General features: G+C 34.3%; 1 protein-coding gene across 1 annotated transcript in view; it reads left to right on the top strand.

The window, feature by feature from the left end:
• Positions 1 to 15,484, top strand: part of LOC144451660 (kinesin-like protein KIF1A) — a 112,919-nt gene that overhangs the window by 71,078 nt on the left and 26,357 nt on the right. Inside the window, exons 17-25 of the mRNA XM_078142554.1 lie at positions 4,729 to 4,814; positions 5,526 to 5,594; positions 6,705 to 6,883; positions 7,611 to 7,757; positions 8,487 to 8,697; positions 9,481 to 9,586; positions 12,062 to 12,106; positions 12,701 to 12,881; positions 13,246 to 13,336. Of these exons, the coding sequence (XP_077998680.1) occupies positions 4,729 to 4,814; positions 5,526 to 5,594; positions 6,705 to 6,883; positions 7,611 to 7,757; positions 8,487 to 8,697; positions 9,481 to 9,586; positions 12,062 to 12,106; positions 12,701 to 12,881; positions 13,246 to 13,336 (1,115 nt within the window). The remainder of the gene's footprint in view (positions 1 to 4,728; positions 4,815 to 5,525; positions 5,595 to 6,704; positions 6,884 to 7,610; positions 7,758 to 8,486; positions 8,698 to 9,480; positions 9,587 to 12,061; positions 12,107 to 12,700; positions 12,882 to 13,245; positions 13,337 to 15,484) is intronic.

Here is a 15,484-nt window from a genome sequence, read left to right as displayed (position 1 = left end):
ATGCATCGTCAAAGAATTTAGTCCATGAAAATAACCATATTAACAATATTGTCTATGATTATTCCTATCATCTGTTCAGCATGAATTTAGTGAATGAGTACATTAGCAAACTAGTTTTACTAGTTATAGAACAGTCGCTATATTGTATATGTTTTATGTTTTGTATTGTGTCTGCTCAGTGTGTGTAAAGAAGTCACAGAAATTTATAACAAGAGAATAAATGTTTTGTACTAAACTGAACAAAGTGTACTTATTTGAGTTACATGTTGTGTAAAAAAAAAACTTGTGGAAAAGAAAAAGAGATTGTGTCTGTAGAAGAATGAACTAAATTGGTATTTACATTACAATGTCTTTTTCTGTTGCAAGTGCATTTTAAAAAAGTTGTTTCGTGTGACCAAGAAATTGTGACCATTTTCATTAAATTCTCCAAAACTTCTATTCGTAAAGTTTTGTTTTCTGTACAACATGTCTTGTAGAATGAAGTGACCGAAGTGAACTAATTGTACTTGTATGTCGTGAATTAATGAGATACTCAAAGACGCTATAAAATAAAATAAAGTGGATCCAAAATGTGAAAAGTTGTCACTGCTGAAATGTTTTTTTGTGCCCAAATAAATACTTTCACACTGGTTAAACTTAATGCATAAGAAAATGACATTGTAATAGTGCAGCTGAGATGCTATGTATATCTGATTACCTGTCTGAATGCATAACGCTGTTGTAACTATTGGATGAAACCCATTTTACCCAAACGATCAATGGAAAACATTTATAAGAACAGAGGAAGAATGGTACAAGAAGAAGCATAGCTGATAACAATGGAGTTACAATGCTCGACAGTAAATCCAGTCATGGACACACATTCGGAAGTAATCCATACAAGATGCCAGATGGACTGTAATTCCTTCCGGGATTTATTGTGTCAAATGTTTACAATATTAATAATAATAATAATAATACATGTTGTCTTGTCTGCATCGTGTTTTGTATTCTCATTGGACAGGACAGCTATGTTGTTTGTGGCATGTTTCTTGCCTCCACTTAATTTGCTCCTCCACATCATAAAAAGACCTGATCAAAAAAAGTTGTCTCATTTTCACACTCATCATCATCATCATCATCATGAATTCACCATTTCGATGAAAACTTATGTTGCCATAGCAACAAATGTACATCATTCAACATTGAAAAACTATACTGATTGATATTAATTTCACTTTTTTTGTTGTCACCACAATCAAGTTTTGCCTCTGCTATGCTTTTGTTGTGCATGTGGAATCGTCTGCATTTTAACGTTTTTGCAATAGATGTTTTTATGTGTTGTGTATTTTTTTTTAATGAGCCTAGCTGTATGGGTGGTCGGAGAGCTTGCTGTAAATGTCTGAAAGGTATCATTGTTTTTAAATGGTGTTTTTATTTTTTGTGAGGAGAGGAAAAAAATGTAAGAAAAAAAAGGAAGATCAGAAAAGTAATGAACTTAAAAGGAATGAAGGCATGCAATAACTTGGTTTACTTTCTGCTTGTTGCAAGCATCATTTAAAAAAAATATTAAAAAGAAAAAAATATTTTTGCATGCTCATTTTGTGATGGATAACTTAATGGATTTTTAAGTCTGAGTCATTTGTAGTCATCAAGGTCATGGCTAGGTCATAGTTCATAGGTCATAGCTACCATACCTACATACCTAGAATCATGTATTCGAATAATAAAAATAAAATATAAGTTTTCAGGCTTGCAAATCATAATTGTAAAAAAATAGTATAGAACCACCTTAAGCTGTGTTTGTTAGAATCATATAGCTTTGTGCAGGAGCAAATTAAGGGGAGCATTAAGCTTTGCCAACCTTCATGTTTCCATGACGACCAAAGATGAGGCAAGGAATGTGAAAAGAAGTCTGGTTGCTAGGTAAGTTTGATGCTCCTCCAAATTTGCTCCTGTTACTCTCTCAGTACACTTTCTGTTGTAGATTTAGTGGTTTTTCTATGCACACCATTTTTAATGTTTGCTGGATTATTAAGAGTCTTGATTCCACAACACCCCTGTTTTAATCTGAACTTGGTTCGAACTTGTACTTTTTTGTGGTGGATACAAATATATTTTGCAAAGCCGTGGGGTTGTAGAACCCTTCTTTCAAAGGTCACTTTCTCGAATTATGCAGTTTTTTTCCTAACTTTGGGATAATACTTGGACTTGTTCTCTTATTTCATAATTAAGGATTAAAGGTTAAAATTTCTAAAATGACTCATCAGATGTTGACAAAATAGTAGTTTTATTTAAAAGTGTGATTGGAAGAGTTCAGATGGAAAAAATGAATTACCTTGAGATATCCTGATTCCCCCCCCCCCCAAAAAAAAAATGGTTACGGTCGAAAATATCTTGAATATTTAAATCTCCTGCAGTTGTGTAATTAACATCAAAGTATCATAGCAACTGGAAAAATATTAATTATTTAGGAAAATAATATCAATATTGATATATTTGATGAAGGAATTATGATATTTGAAAGAAAAATTAAAGGGAAAATATATGAGAAAGTGAAAATGGGAAATTTAGCGCGGTCAACATCTTATAACAAATACCAAGAAAATAGCTTTGGACATGTTGTATTGATGAATATATGACACGTATCTCATCGTAACCGTGGCTTGGAAAGGAAAAAAAAATATTTGGGAAATGGATTTAAACATTTACATGGAAAATTGAATGGAAACAATAGAAGGAAAACAGGTACTTGAAAAACAGGAAGGTAAATTTGATGGGTAATATAGTATGTCTACCCTTGCAATAGGATGAAGTGAATTGATAAAAATAAAAACTATAAGGGAATGAACAAAATGCAAGGGAATAAGGGTAGAAAAACCAAATCCAAAAATGTATACACCACAGAAATCAATTGGTGTAAATGCAAACTGCATCCAACTTAGAAAACTACATCCATAGATGTCAGGAATTCAGTCACTTCAAAAAATTAAAAGACGTGTTGTCTGTCTTCACCATTCCTAGCCACCTTCAGTGTGTGTGAAATCTTGATTCTGTGTCTTCCTTTTATAGCTTTGCTATTTGAGAGTGACTAACCCGTCCTCCTTTTTATAGTTGACTGTCTTCACAATGACTAAGACGTGATCAGTATGCAATGAGTAACAATGAGTCACTACTCTTAAAAGTCTATATACTGCAGGGATTATAGTGAATCTTTGTAGTAAACTGACAGCCACTGGCAATTTGTCATTTGTAATTTGCGTTTTACTTCAGTAATGGTATTTATTTTGTAGGATTCTGACTGTAAAGGTCATCGTGTTCAGAAAGAGAGTTTGATATATACTTGGCGGATAGAGTGACATTTTGTGATCAATAGATTGACATTGCCGCAAAATGCAATGTCAATACTGTTTGGTACAATCTTATAGAACAGTAAACTAATCATGTAATGACATTTTCATTCAAGCTAGGGAGTCTCCCCCCAAAAAATGTAAGGCCGTCAAATGTGCCTTGTATGTGTGTGACTCATTTGGTATGATAACCTTGCTGTAAATGTTGAATGTCATTTCAGAACGTAATACTTCACAATATCACCTTGTATAAATATTTGATAGCCACATAGTGCATCATATGCAAATTAGTAGTTATACGAATCATGGTATGCTAATGTGTTTTTAGTCGATAAGTACTTATTAGGTTTTAGTTGATATGTGTATTAATTACGTGCATATTTTAATTAATCCTAACGCAGTGTAGTAATTTCTAGCATATCTTAAGTTAATGTGTGTTAACATTGTAATTAATTTTTTCAGCTAATTTTAGTTTCATTAGTAATTAGTCAATTAGAAATGTGTTATGTCCGTGTGACAAATTTCCAAAAGCATTAGCTATTATGTAAACATAATATTATGGGGTTTTTTTATCTAAAGATTTTTGTTGTTTTCCATTTGAGTGGTACGAGAGAGAGCGAGAGAGAGAGAGAGAGAGAGAGAGAGAGAGAGAGAGAGAGAGAGAGAGAGAGAGAGAGAGAGAGAGAGAGAGTGTGAAGAAAAACAAATGTTCAAAAAACATATTATATATTGTTGAGAGAAAATTTTCAGCAGATGTGCAATTAATTTTTTGCAAATTATGTTTGACTTCTAGTTTTTGTACAAATTAAAAAAAAAAATGTTTTTAACTTTTTCATATCTGACAGCACAAGCCTAGATAAATGTTATACAATATACCACAGTGAATGTGTGATATTATGAAATTTAATAAATAGATGTCGTTTTTATATAAAACTTAAATTATGAAAGATTTCCATTCTGTGAACACGCACCAAGACAAAATGAAATCCATATTTAAAAAGATAGGAAACATTGAAGAGAAAATGCATTTGAATGTGTGTTATTATGAAATTGTAATAGAACGGACTTTTTAGTCAAAACTGAAAATACAGATAAAAAATTTCTAAAGATGAGTGGAGAATTAAAAGCCATGAAAGTTCAAAAAAGGAAATTTTCATAGTAATTGAGGTCATGTGATCAACGTTATCATACTGTGTGCTTGACCTAAGAAAATACTTTATTGAGCTAACGAGATTTGTGTGAGTCATAATTTATGTATTGTGAAATATTTACTTAGAAAGTAATTTTCTGCTAACCTGTTTCCAACCTGGTTTATAATTTATTTCACAGGTGAACAAACTCTCTTCTTCAGTGAGTCATTTTGAGTAACTTTTTTGTCTTCATTTTCTAATATTTCCAGGTGAGCCACAATGGACTGAGAAAGAATACAAAATAGCTGAGTGGGCCTTTAGAAAATGGAAGTATCATCAGTTCACCTCATTACGGGTAGGTTATAAGTCAAAGGTTATAACCTTTAGGAAATGGAAGTATCAGGGGTGCTTTTGATTATGCAACCTAGGGTGCCTTGAGACACCTAAAGTTGCCCCAAGTTGCGTTTGATTACTACATGACGTCACAGTCGGGGCTCCCCAAGTCAACTCTCCTCATGGAGCAGGGGGCAGCTTGGGGATTGACCTGACCTGACTTGACTTGACCCAAGATGGGGACAACATATGATTGGTTATTGTTATCAATTCCGAAAGAATTATACCGTATTTTGAGGATATCTTTCCACATTTAGTGAGGAAATAATTTTTGACTTCAAATCGTCTAAAATATTTTGGAAAGACGGACCAAATTATTTATCGTGAATCACGGATTTAATTATAGGCACCCAGGGGTACCCCAAATGCAATAAAATATGTTTGATTTTCACACGACCCCAGGTGCCCAAGTCATAAACTAGATAAAAACAGACATGGTCAATGTTGTTTAACATTGATTTTTCAAGTAGGAAGCCAGGATAGAATTTTATAAATTAAATATCCAAAATAAATATCCAATCCTCATCCATATGGCCACTTTAGCCAGCACTAATGGCATGTTACAAGTCAGTGATTATATATAGTGTTGTGTTTACAATCATGGTACATGAAATGAGAAAGTTAGAAAGTTTGTAAATTTAACATAAATAAATATTTGTTTGTCTATTGACAGGATGATCTGTGGGGTAATGCTATATTTTTGAAAGAATCTAATGCCATCAGTGTGGAACTGAAGAAGAAGGTATGTATAGGACAATTTATGTACTAGTAATATTTATCAGATTTCAACCATTTATATGTATAAACAAAAAAGCCACAAAAATGTCTTTTCAAAAAATTTGCCTCAGTCACTATACATTCCATTGCTGAATTTAAGAACAAATGTAAATTTGTATAAATGACCTCATCAAAGTAATGTTGAATATTTAGATATTATTCCCCAGGACTTGTTTTTGTTCAGGCAAGGGAAATACGAGTGACCTCAGGAGCCCTGTCACTATGAGTCGAAAGACAAGTAATGATGAACTGATATATCATGAGTATTTTATGGTTGAACGAAGAAACCTTTTTGGGAATAATATGATTTGTCACATCAGTGCATAATACAATTGTAGGTGTTATCCCTTAGTAAGCATACAATATGTAATTTATGAAAAAAAATCAAGAAAAGGGTTATGTATAAATTCCATATTTTTAGTTTGAATACATTCACATCAGAATTGCATAAGGTATAATTAATAATCACAATGTTAGAAAATTAAAATTTGGAATTTAAAGTTTGGAGAACTGTGATTATGTAAAGTTATAGAAACCTTAGTAACTGAGAAAAGAGATTATTAAATGATTGTGTAGTTTCACACAATAATTTATATTAGGCCTAATAAAAGAAATTGTGTGGTTCTGGTTACACTCAATTTTAGAATAGGTGGGGTAGGTAGCTTTGTTACTTTATTTCAGGTTTTCCATTGTTTTCCAAATGGTCTCTGTGTTGTTTATTTCATCCTATCAGATGTACGGCGATTACAGATTTTAAGAACAGTTTTAGAGTGTCTTTTTAAGTTAATGGCAGTTTTTGCATCCACTGTTTCTCATGAGACTTCACAATTTTTTATGATGTTATTTTTTTCTCGAATACGTAAGAAAAACTGTAGGGTCGGCAGTGAAAAGCTAGGTGGGGTCGTGTAACCGGAACCAAACAATTATTTTTTTTTAGGCCTTACTAACAATATTTGTTTTGAAATAAAACATTCAGTCTGGTAAAATGACAAGGGAACTTGGCTACATCTACCGGTATATTTTACACTTGTTGAAAGCCAGTGACAAATATGTTGTTTTCTTATTTGCCCATTAGGTGGAATTCCAGTTTGTGTTACTGAGTGACACCCTGTATTCTCCACTACCACCTGATTTACTGCCCAACGATGACAGTATGGATATGATTGATAGACCATTCCCACGTACTGTGGTAGCTGTTGAAGTCCAAGATAAGAAGAATGGAGCCACACATTACTGGACTTTGGAGAAAATGAAGTAGGTCTACTTACTACTAACCAGACTAGTCCATACAGATAATGACTGAATGCATTTTTTAACACTTGTTTGTATCTCAGAATAAACAGCGCCCTCTATCAGTAGTGTTAAAATGGCAGCCAATGAGTAGAGAGTTGAAGAGATAGACATTTGTAGAGAATTGGTACATTTTATACTTTAAACAAGTGTTGCGTGTATATTATGTTCAACAAGTCATTATCATGTCAAGCTCGGTAGTTTATTCGTAGTAATGTTAACTTTCAAGTTGTGGAGATTTATCACCAACTGTTATCATTTAACTTGTAAGCAAGTACGCCATTTTCTGGTTACCCATCAGGTGCTCATTTTTGAAATAAGTGTCATGTGAGAGCGCCCTCACATGAGGGAAAAGTGAGAGTTAACTCTCCTGATGATTCAGGGAAGCAGTCTACAGAATGTGACTAAAATAACTCATTTAGTTTCCGAAAATTACGTCATCGGAAACGTTAGTAGAATGTTTTGAATGCAACCAACTTTTCTCATGAATCACTGGAAACTGATGCTTCTTTCAAGGGAGGTTGAAGTCGTCAGCTATCATGGCCCTCACTTCTGGTCTAAAATCACTTCCAAACAGCACTCCAAGTGGCCAAACTGTTTAATCTTTTGTTTTTTTAGTAACAGGACTATGGTGAATTACATATAACTGTAAAACCTACATTTCATGTTATCTGTGTTCTTTCTTACATAGTCATCGTCTTGATTTGATGCGTGAAATGTACGACAACTGTGTTGACATGACACCCACCACACCAGAAAGTAACATCACCTTTGAGAATGCTGTAACAGGAGGAGATCCATTCTATGATAGATTTCCATGGTTTAGACTGGTTGGAAGGTAACATTAGCATTCAATATTTTGTGACAATGAATGTTCATGGACTTTTGGTTCATACTTAGGAGTGAAATTTCTACTCACAGTGTCAATTCAATATTATATTTTTGAATTTCTAAGTTTGAGGGACAATTTATATAATTAATTTCAGTTGGAAATGATTTCAAAAACACAGTTTGTGATTTAGAGATGAATGCTTTCCTTGAAAAAGTCTGCAAAAGATGTTAAATTGATTTAGCTACAATATCATTTGTTGCCCCAACCTTAACTTTTACGTCAACAACTCCCAAACTTGAATACTCTCGTCATTTATGTTGCCATGGAGATTGAATTGTTTTAGCTGAATATATGCCAAAAGCTATATCCATGGAAATAAGTCCCACTAACATACTTTTCTATAATTCAGCTGATGTGGAAGGTTTATCAACAGTGGCACTGAATATGGTGGGCTGACTGGATAAGTTATTTAGAAGTAGTGTCTACTTTGAGCTTTACTGTCTGCCGAGTTAAAATGTGTCTGACAAATCCTTAATTGCAAATCTGCCTCATTTTTTTCATGTGCCGAAATAAATGCATTAATTTTACAATATGTAGGTATATCCATTGCAAAGCTGGTCCATTGTTTAACATTCATGCCCCAATTAGTATAACTCTGATAATTTGTTGATTGTGACCTTTGACCTTTGTAATGGTTTATTTTAACCTTTGACCTGTTCTATTTTTCACCACTAGGGGGTTTGTGTACTTGAGTAATTTACTATACCCAGTCCCGTTAGTGCATCGTATAGCGATTGTCAGTGAGAAAGGTGACGTCAAGGGTTGGTTACGAGTCGCAGTACAGTACGTTACCAAGGACGACGAAGCACCTGATTATGGTTCCGGTGTACGCCAATCAGGAAACGCCAGGTTGAATTTTGATGATGACGCTTACTTCAATAAAAAGGTAAATTTATAAAATATGAAATTTAGTTGAGAGAAAAATAATAGTAAGCATTTCTTTGAACGTGGAGTAAATTCATTAGAAATTGTGCATGTGAGTGAAAATTGGATTTTGTGAAATTAAGAGAGAGAACAATTTGTCAACTGTTCTCCACACACATAATTGTATCCTGTCAAGAAATATGTTTTATTTAACTTGAAACTCTCTCTGCAACTCAATGTACAGATCTTTTAACCTCAGCAGTGTCCTAGAAAATTGGCCCCATCATCTACCTATACCCCTCCCAAAAAAAATTGGTGGGGTTAGATGGAGTTACTTTAGCAAGGTCCTCACTTAGACCACTGTGTATAAGCACTAAATGCTTATGCCTTTAGATCAATATTCATGAAAATTCAGTGTGCATCTAATCAATATGTATGTCTTCTCATCCAATGAGGCAACAGTGGCCAGTGTGAGAATAGTGGAGGTGAAATAGAGTTTCAATTTGATGTTTTTGGCAATCACGCAAAATGTATGAGATGACTTGGAATTATGAAATGACTCTCCAGAACCCAAAGTTTTATGAAAATGCATCTATTTCTTGGAGTGACACTCTTAAAGTATACTAAACGTTGAAGTTGAATCAGCAGTAACTCAAGACTCCAGTCGGCTAGCAATTCCCGCTGCACGAGTACTTATCTCTCAACAAAAATATCCAACAAGGAAATATTTTTTGTAGATGCATGGTATGTTTGAATGAGGTGATATCTTAATCCAATTATAACCTTCTCATTTTTTTTTTGTCAGACCAAGAGAAGTCAGTCTAACCTGAGTCGGTCCACTGTGTCTGAGGAGATGATCAGGATCGTCGAAGGTCACAGAGAAAACTCTGATATAGGTAATACTCCCCAAGGTGAGATAGAGTTTTGCAGGGACCACCCCTGGCACTTACAATGGAATGTGCCACCGACACCACCATCATGAACAAAAAAACCACCGCCACTACTGTAGCATATGTTAAATGAGGTTAACACAATGCACTGGTTTGTCATGAAGTAACTAAACTGGTCGCTGTGCAAATCTAGAGTTTTGATGTCAAGATGATGGGGGGTGGGGGGGGGAGGGATGGAATGCCGATATCAGAGTCAAGGTCATCAGACATTGCCAATTCTATATCTTTCACACACACATAGTGTTATGTTGGAGTAGACATTGCCAAAACATCTAGTATGTGTCACACATATATTTCCATCTTTGATAAAGGGGACACTTCAGACACGGCAACTCATTCCAAATGAAAATTGTTACAGGGACCAGTTGGATTACTTCAAGGTCAAAAGTTAAAGAAGAGATATTATCTCACTTTTGATGTTCACTTTCATGTATATGTCTTGTTGGTGTTGTCTGTGTCAAGTTGTTGGAGACTGTCTAACTGGTGCATAAGATCAGAAAGTAAATTTTGAGGTCAGAGGTCAAGTGTTAAAAACAATGCCTGCCTCTGATAGATATGTGTGTAAGAGACACTTGAATTGAGTTTCTGTACAATTAAGTTCTTGAGTTATTTATAAAAGGGCGATTCTTAAAACAAATCTGGCAAAGTGGCAACAGTAATTGGAACATCATTACTACATTTAGCCTACTGTTTCACTGTCAAAATTCCAAAAGCCAAGCAACAGCTGTACCGTATAAACTGCATACAATTTTGCCCTGTACCATGCTGTGTTCCCAAAATGACATTCTCATGGAGAAGCGGATGTGATGAAAGTATACACAATTTTCTTCCTGAGCTTATGCAGTAATCGTAGACAGTTCTCTTACTATTGTTCAGTTTATTTTGACTGTTCAGTTATCATTGCATGAATTGCACACCTGTTAAACCAATTAATACCAATAATACCCAAGTTATTAGGGGGTGAGATCAATAGTTCAGTGCTTAACGTAAGATAAAAAAAAAATAATTTACTTTAGGGGTGGGTGGAGAGTTTTGAGCCATTTTAGTTCTCATCCTACAAAATCGATTTTACTTTAAATCGAATCTGTTTTGTACCCCTAAATACAAATATGTCGAATTGAGAAATGGAAGAATGGATAATTTTTTCCTCACTACATACCGGCTTTGTATTCATAGCCCTACATACTGCTACATACTGGCTTTGTATTCATAGCACTGCATACTACTACATACTGACTTGAAATTGATTGTGCTGTTTGAAACAGTTTTCAATTTTGGCCAATTTAGTTGGACATGGGGGTGGGGGTGGGGGTCTGAGATTGTGAAGTAAGAATTTACTTTTTTATCCTACATTGAACTATTGATCTCGCCCAGATACAAGTTGTAAGTTAACCCTCATCAAGTTTTCAGTCACTCAAAGAATTCACTTTAAAAAAATAAATTTAAAAAAATAAATTAAAAAAATATTTAAAAAAATAAAATAAATTAAAATTAAAATTAAAAAAAAAATTCACTCACCAAATCACCAAGATGACGACTCATATAACTAAATCACATGTTAATAATTTTAGTGAATTCAGTAATACTATAATACCATTGGCACCATATTTAGTTCAAAACTTCATTTCTAAAATTATATTTTGAAATTCATATCATTTTTTCAAGTCAACTTTCATCCCTTTACTAAGAAAACTGCTTCGTTCTGTTATAAAATGCTTCTAAGTTCCTATGAGTTTTGAAATCATAAAAAAAAGTGAAAATCAGAAGTTCTGTTCTTTCTGTGGTTCAGACTTGACATCTATGTGCCAATTTATCAGTAACATCACATCTAGCCCATGTGGTAGGCATCTGAGTGGGTATTACATTATCTAGATTTTATCTACAAGGTTAATTAATATTTCTAGTAATAATTCTGTCAGTTGTGACTCAAACGAAATGTTGTAGAACTTCAAAATATTTGTAACAATATGACAGTCTTTCATCGCACTAATGTATTGACACAATAGATGAAGATAAACAACATGTATTTGTTGAGTTGGTAAACTTTCCTTGCTACTTTCCCCGCGTTCCCTACCAGTTATTAAAGGGTTGGAATCAGGCAATATTTACCTGTCATGAGTTCCCCAGTTATTTTACCAGGGTTCACTGCCAGTGTTTTTGTTAAGGGTGGTAAGTAGGTAAAATCTACCTGAGTTTCCTAGGTATTTTGACTATGTAAACCTGCTGGACACCCCCTCCCCATCTCATCTTTTTTTGTCAGATTCTCAGACATGAGCAAAAAATACTGACAGAGTTCAAAGTCATATTTGAACTACCAAACAATTTATCGCCGTCTCAGAGATCTATAAAGTGTGTTGTGTGTGTACTTGTAATGTCTTTGACACATTCATTCTTCTTTCCTTTCCCTGTTTCCTTCCTTCCTTCAAACCCACGTAGAGGACTCAGCCAGTAGCAATCAAAATCAAACAAGCGATAGTACAAGTAGGTAACATGAGATACGTTAACAAAAAAAAATAGCTTGCTGCATTGCTTTCTTCCAATGTTTCTAACAGTTTAACTCTCTCGATGTTATCGTTCTGTCTCTATGCCAAAAGAGTATGTGTTTCTAGCTTGAGCAAAACAAAATCTGTTATCATATTGAAAATGTCAAATTTTGTAAAGCTGGTACAAAAAAAGTATCGTGATCATAATTCTTCTTCTTGAGCACAAGCCAAAATATGCAGTCATCAATAATCTTATCAAAAAGTATTTGCCAAATTTTGTAAAGCTTAGTGTAAAAAAATGTGTGCTGCCTTCTGTCCTGAGCAAAGCAAGCTGAAATCTGTTCTGAGGCCCAAAAATGGACCATTTAACTTCTTGTTTTTTTTTCACTTAAAAGACTACTTAACTTAGACAAAAGTTGTACTCTCTGTGTCTAACCATTTTCACAGTTCTTCTGGCCTAGTCATAGATATTCCTAATAGCCTGCCGACCATTGAATGTGCTTACCCAAAGTAGATCATTTAGAAACCCCCAAAAAAACTGTCTTCTCTGTTTCTGTGTACTAATTATGGAAAAATTTGGTAAACGTTTCAGAAATTGAGGAGAAAAGTGATGAGGCAGAGACGAAAAGCTTAAAAGAAGAAAACACCGTTCCAACTGTGGATGGTATTGAAAGAGATCATTTGAAAATCGGATCCTCATACACATTCCGAGTGACTGTGCTCCAGGCGTCTGGAATTTCCACGGAATATGCTGATATATTCTGCCAATTTAAGTAAGTTCCATTTGAAAATTGATATTTACAATTTGATAGATGACAAATATGTCTAATTCATGTCATAGGCTTTATTGTCTTCCACGACCATGAGCAAACAAACAAGAAAAAATAATAAAATCGCAAAAATTTTGAAGTCTCGCAAGTAGTAGTACTAGTGGATGCGGAAACTGAGATCAACTTAAAAAGACTATATTAAAATATAGTCTTTTACATAGACATATTTAAAATGTGTATTTTATTGTTAATATGTACAATTATCTTTGTCTGATAGTATGTTTTATGTTGAGTTTATGATGCAGTGTTTAGTTCATAGAAAGTAGATTTAATGCAGCTTTTTGCTGGCCTATCAAACTATCCACAGTTTTCTACATCGTCATGACGAAGCGTTCTCCACAGAACCCTTGAAGAATTCAGCTACAGGTCCACCATTAGGATTTTATCATGTTCAGAATGTAAGTCGTCCGTGAAAAAAAAGAGAGGAATCCAGAAACAATATTAGTCATCTTTGCCCTTATCATTTCATTGGCTAGTGTCATGACCTTTTGGGTTGTGACCTTTAAGAGGTCAAATCAGCCCTTGTTTATGGCTAGTGTCTGATTTTTTATGGGTTATGACCTTTGAAAGGTCAAATCTTGCCGTTGTCATTGGCTAGTGTCATAAACTTTCAGGGTCATGAACTTTAAGAAGTTGAATCTTGCAAAAACAAGTATTGCAAACGAAGGTTAAATTGGAAGTTGTAATTGATTTCAGTCAAATGAGGGTAGGGGTGGGGGGTGGGGTGACAAGTGACAAGGCAACAAAAGCTAGCCTCTGTTATGATCAAGGGTAAATATGACGAGATTGTGCTCCTGACAGTAATGGTGTGAAACTAATCATATTCTTCTCAAAGTATATTAAGATTTACGTTTTTGTTCTATCGCCAGAAAGTTGAAGTATAACAACATGTGGTATGATTTCAAAGAGAAAAAAATCAATGAAACCTATAAAATGTAAATCAGAGTCCACAGAATACAGAGAATGGATTATACGCAATAACATTTTTTGTGGATGGAGTCCAGCTTTTTGTGTGAGGAAGTTATTTCCATGACCAGTAAACTTAGTTTATCAGTCAAAAAGGATTTAATTTCTATTGCACCAGACTTCAAAAACCGTTGTTTTAATGAATGTGCCAAACGAGTCAAACCATACTCGATGCTTGTGTGAACATTTCATCTGGAAAATATTCAGATTATTGAAACGATAAAAGAGTGGTATACTTTGAGAAGAATTTGAATTGGTTTTAGACAACATTAACACAATATATATAATAATAATTGCATGTTGGCCAATATTGTTAGCTTAATGTTCTCCTTGCAGCTTTCTGCACGGCCATGAGGCGTTCACCACTGAACCGCTGAAGAACACAGGCAAAGGACCACCTCTTGGTTTTTACCATGTCCAGAATGTAAGTTTCCTTGAGTCTCCCCCCGACACACAAAAGGAAACCTGCTTCAAATGCTCTTCATCATATTTATTAATTTGGTTCAATTTGTGCTCTGTCACCGTTGCATGGTGCTTGCTCACACACAGTCACCTTGTTTGTTATTTGCATAATTATGTTCATTTTTGTATGTTGGAAAAAAGTGTGTACTGCTTTAAAAAGAAAAAAAGAAAAAAGAAAAAAGGAATTTTGCTCCTGAAAAGAAATAGCAAAAAAAATCCCCTTTCCTGGGCTGAGAGCTTAGCAGAAAGATCACTGATGTAAAAATTGTTTTGTTGTTTCGAAAATAAACAAAACAAAATAAAACAAAACAAAAAACAGCAAATGGGAAATTACAAGAGTTGGATTTTTAAATCCTATTCTCTGCCAAAAAAATGATGAAAAAAAAATTCATGAAAAATCACCCAAAACATGCATATTCTGGCACTAATTAGAACTTGACAGCTGCAACTTAACATGAACCTTCTACCCCTCCATTGAAATAAACTCTCCTGATACAGAATAGAAATGGACTAAACCATTTCAACCAGAGGTGAACTAGCCAAGTGTGACGAGTGCAGAAAGCTTGGCAATGGCAGTGCACACCATTTTACTAATCCATCTAATGTTTTAAACTAATGTCATATTTGTGCTGTATGTGAGTATTATGATTATTATCGACTTATTACTACCAAACTAAAGAGACTATAGACTTTCATTTAGACAGCATGATGTTCAAGTTATTATGTCTTCTATTATGCCACCTCGTTGAAAGTCTCTAGTCTCTCTCGTTTGGTAGTAATTCAAAATGAATGGCAGCTAGCTACACATGCATGCTTAGCAAAGAAATGCTATCATTGCATAATTATTATGCATATGCATCTTTCATTTTGACATTTTTGTACCCAAATCAAACCCTATAATTCAGAAGCAAGAAATTCTAAAAAAATATTCAGATACAGTTTCTTCAGATATTCAGTTCATTCAATAGTAAAGAACAGAGAGACATGTCTATCTGACAGTTCCAACACTTCTTGCAAAATGTTGGTGGCGAGATGCAACCTTTCACATAAATACCGCCCTCTGTCAGCAGACTTGGTTTGACATCTCTAGATTCAAACTACAGAGGGTGCCATTTATG

This window comes from Glandiceps talaboti, chromosome 21 (genome assembly GCF_964340395.1).
Source record: "Glandiceps talaboti chromosome 21, keGlaTala1.1, whole genome shotgun sequence".
In the NCBI taxonomy this organism is placed as follows: Eukaryota; Metazoa; Hemichordata; class Enteropneusta; family Spengelidae; genus Glandiceps; species Glandiceps talaboti.
The sequence above is the reverse complement of the archived record's forward strand: the minus strand, read 5'-3'. Positions and strand labels throughout refer to the sequence as shown.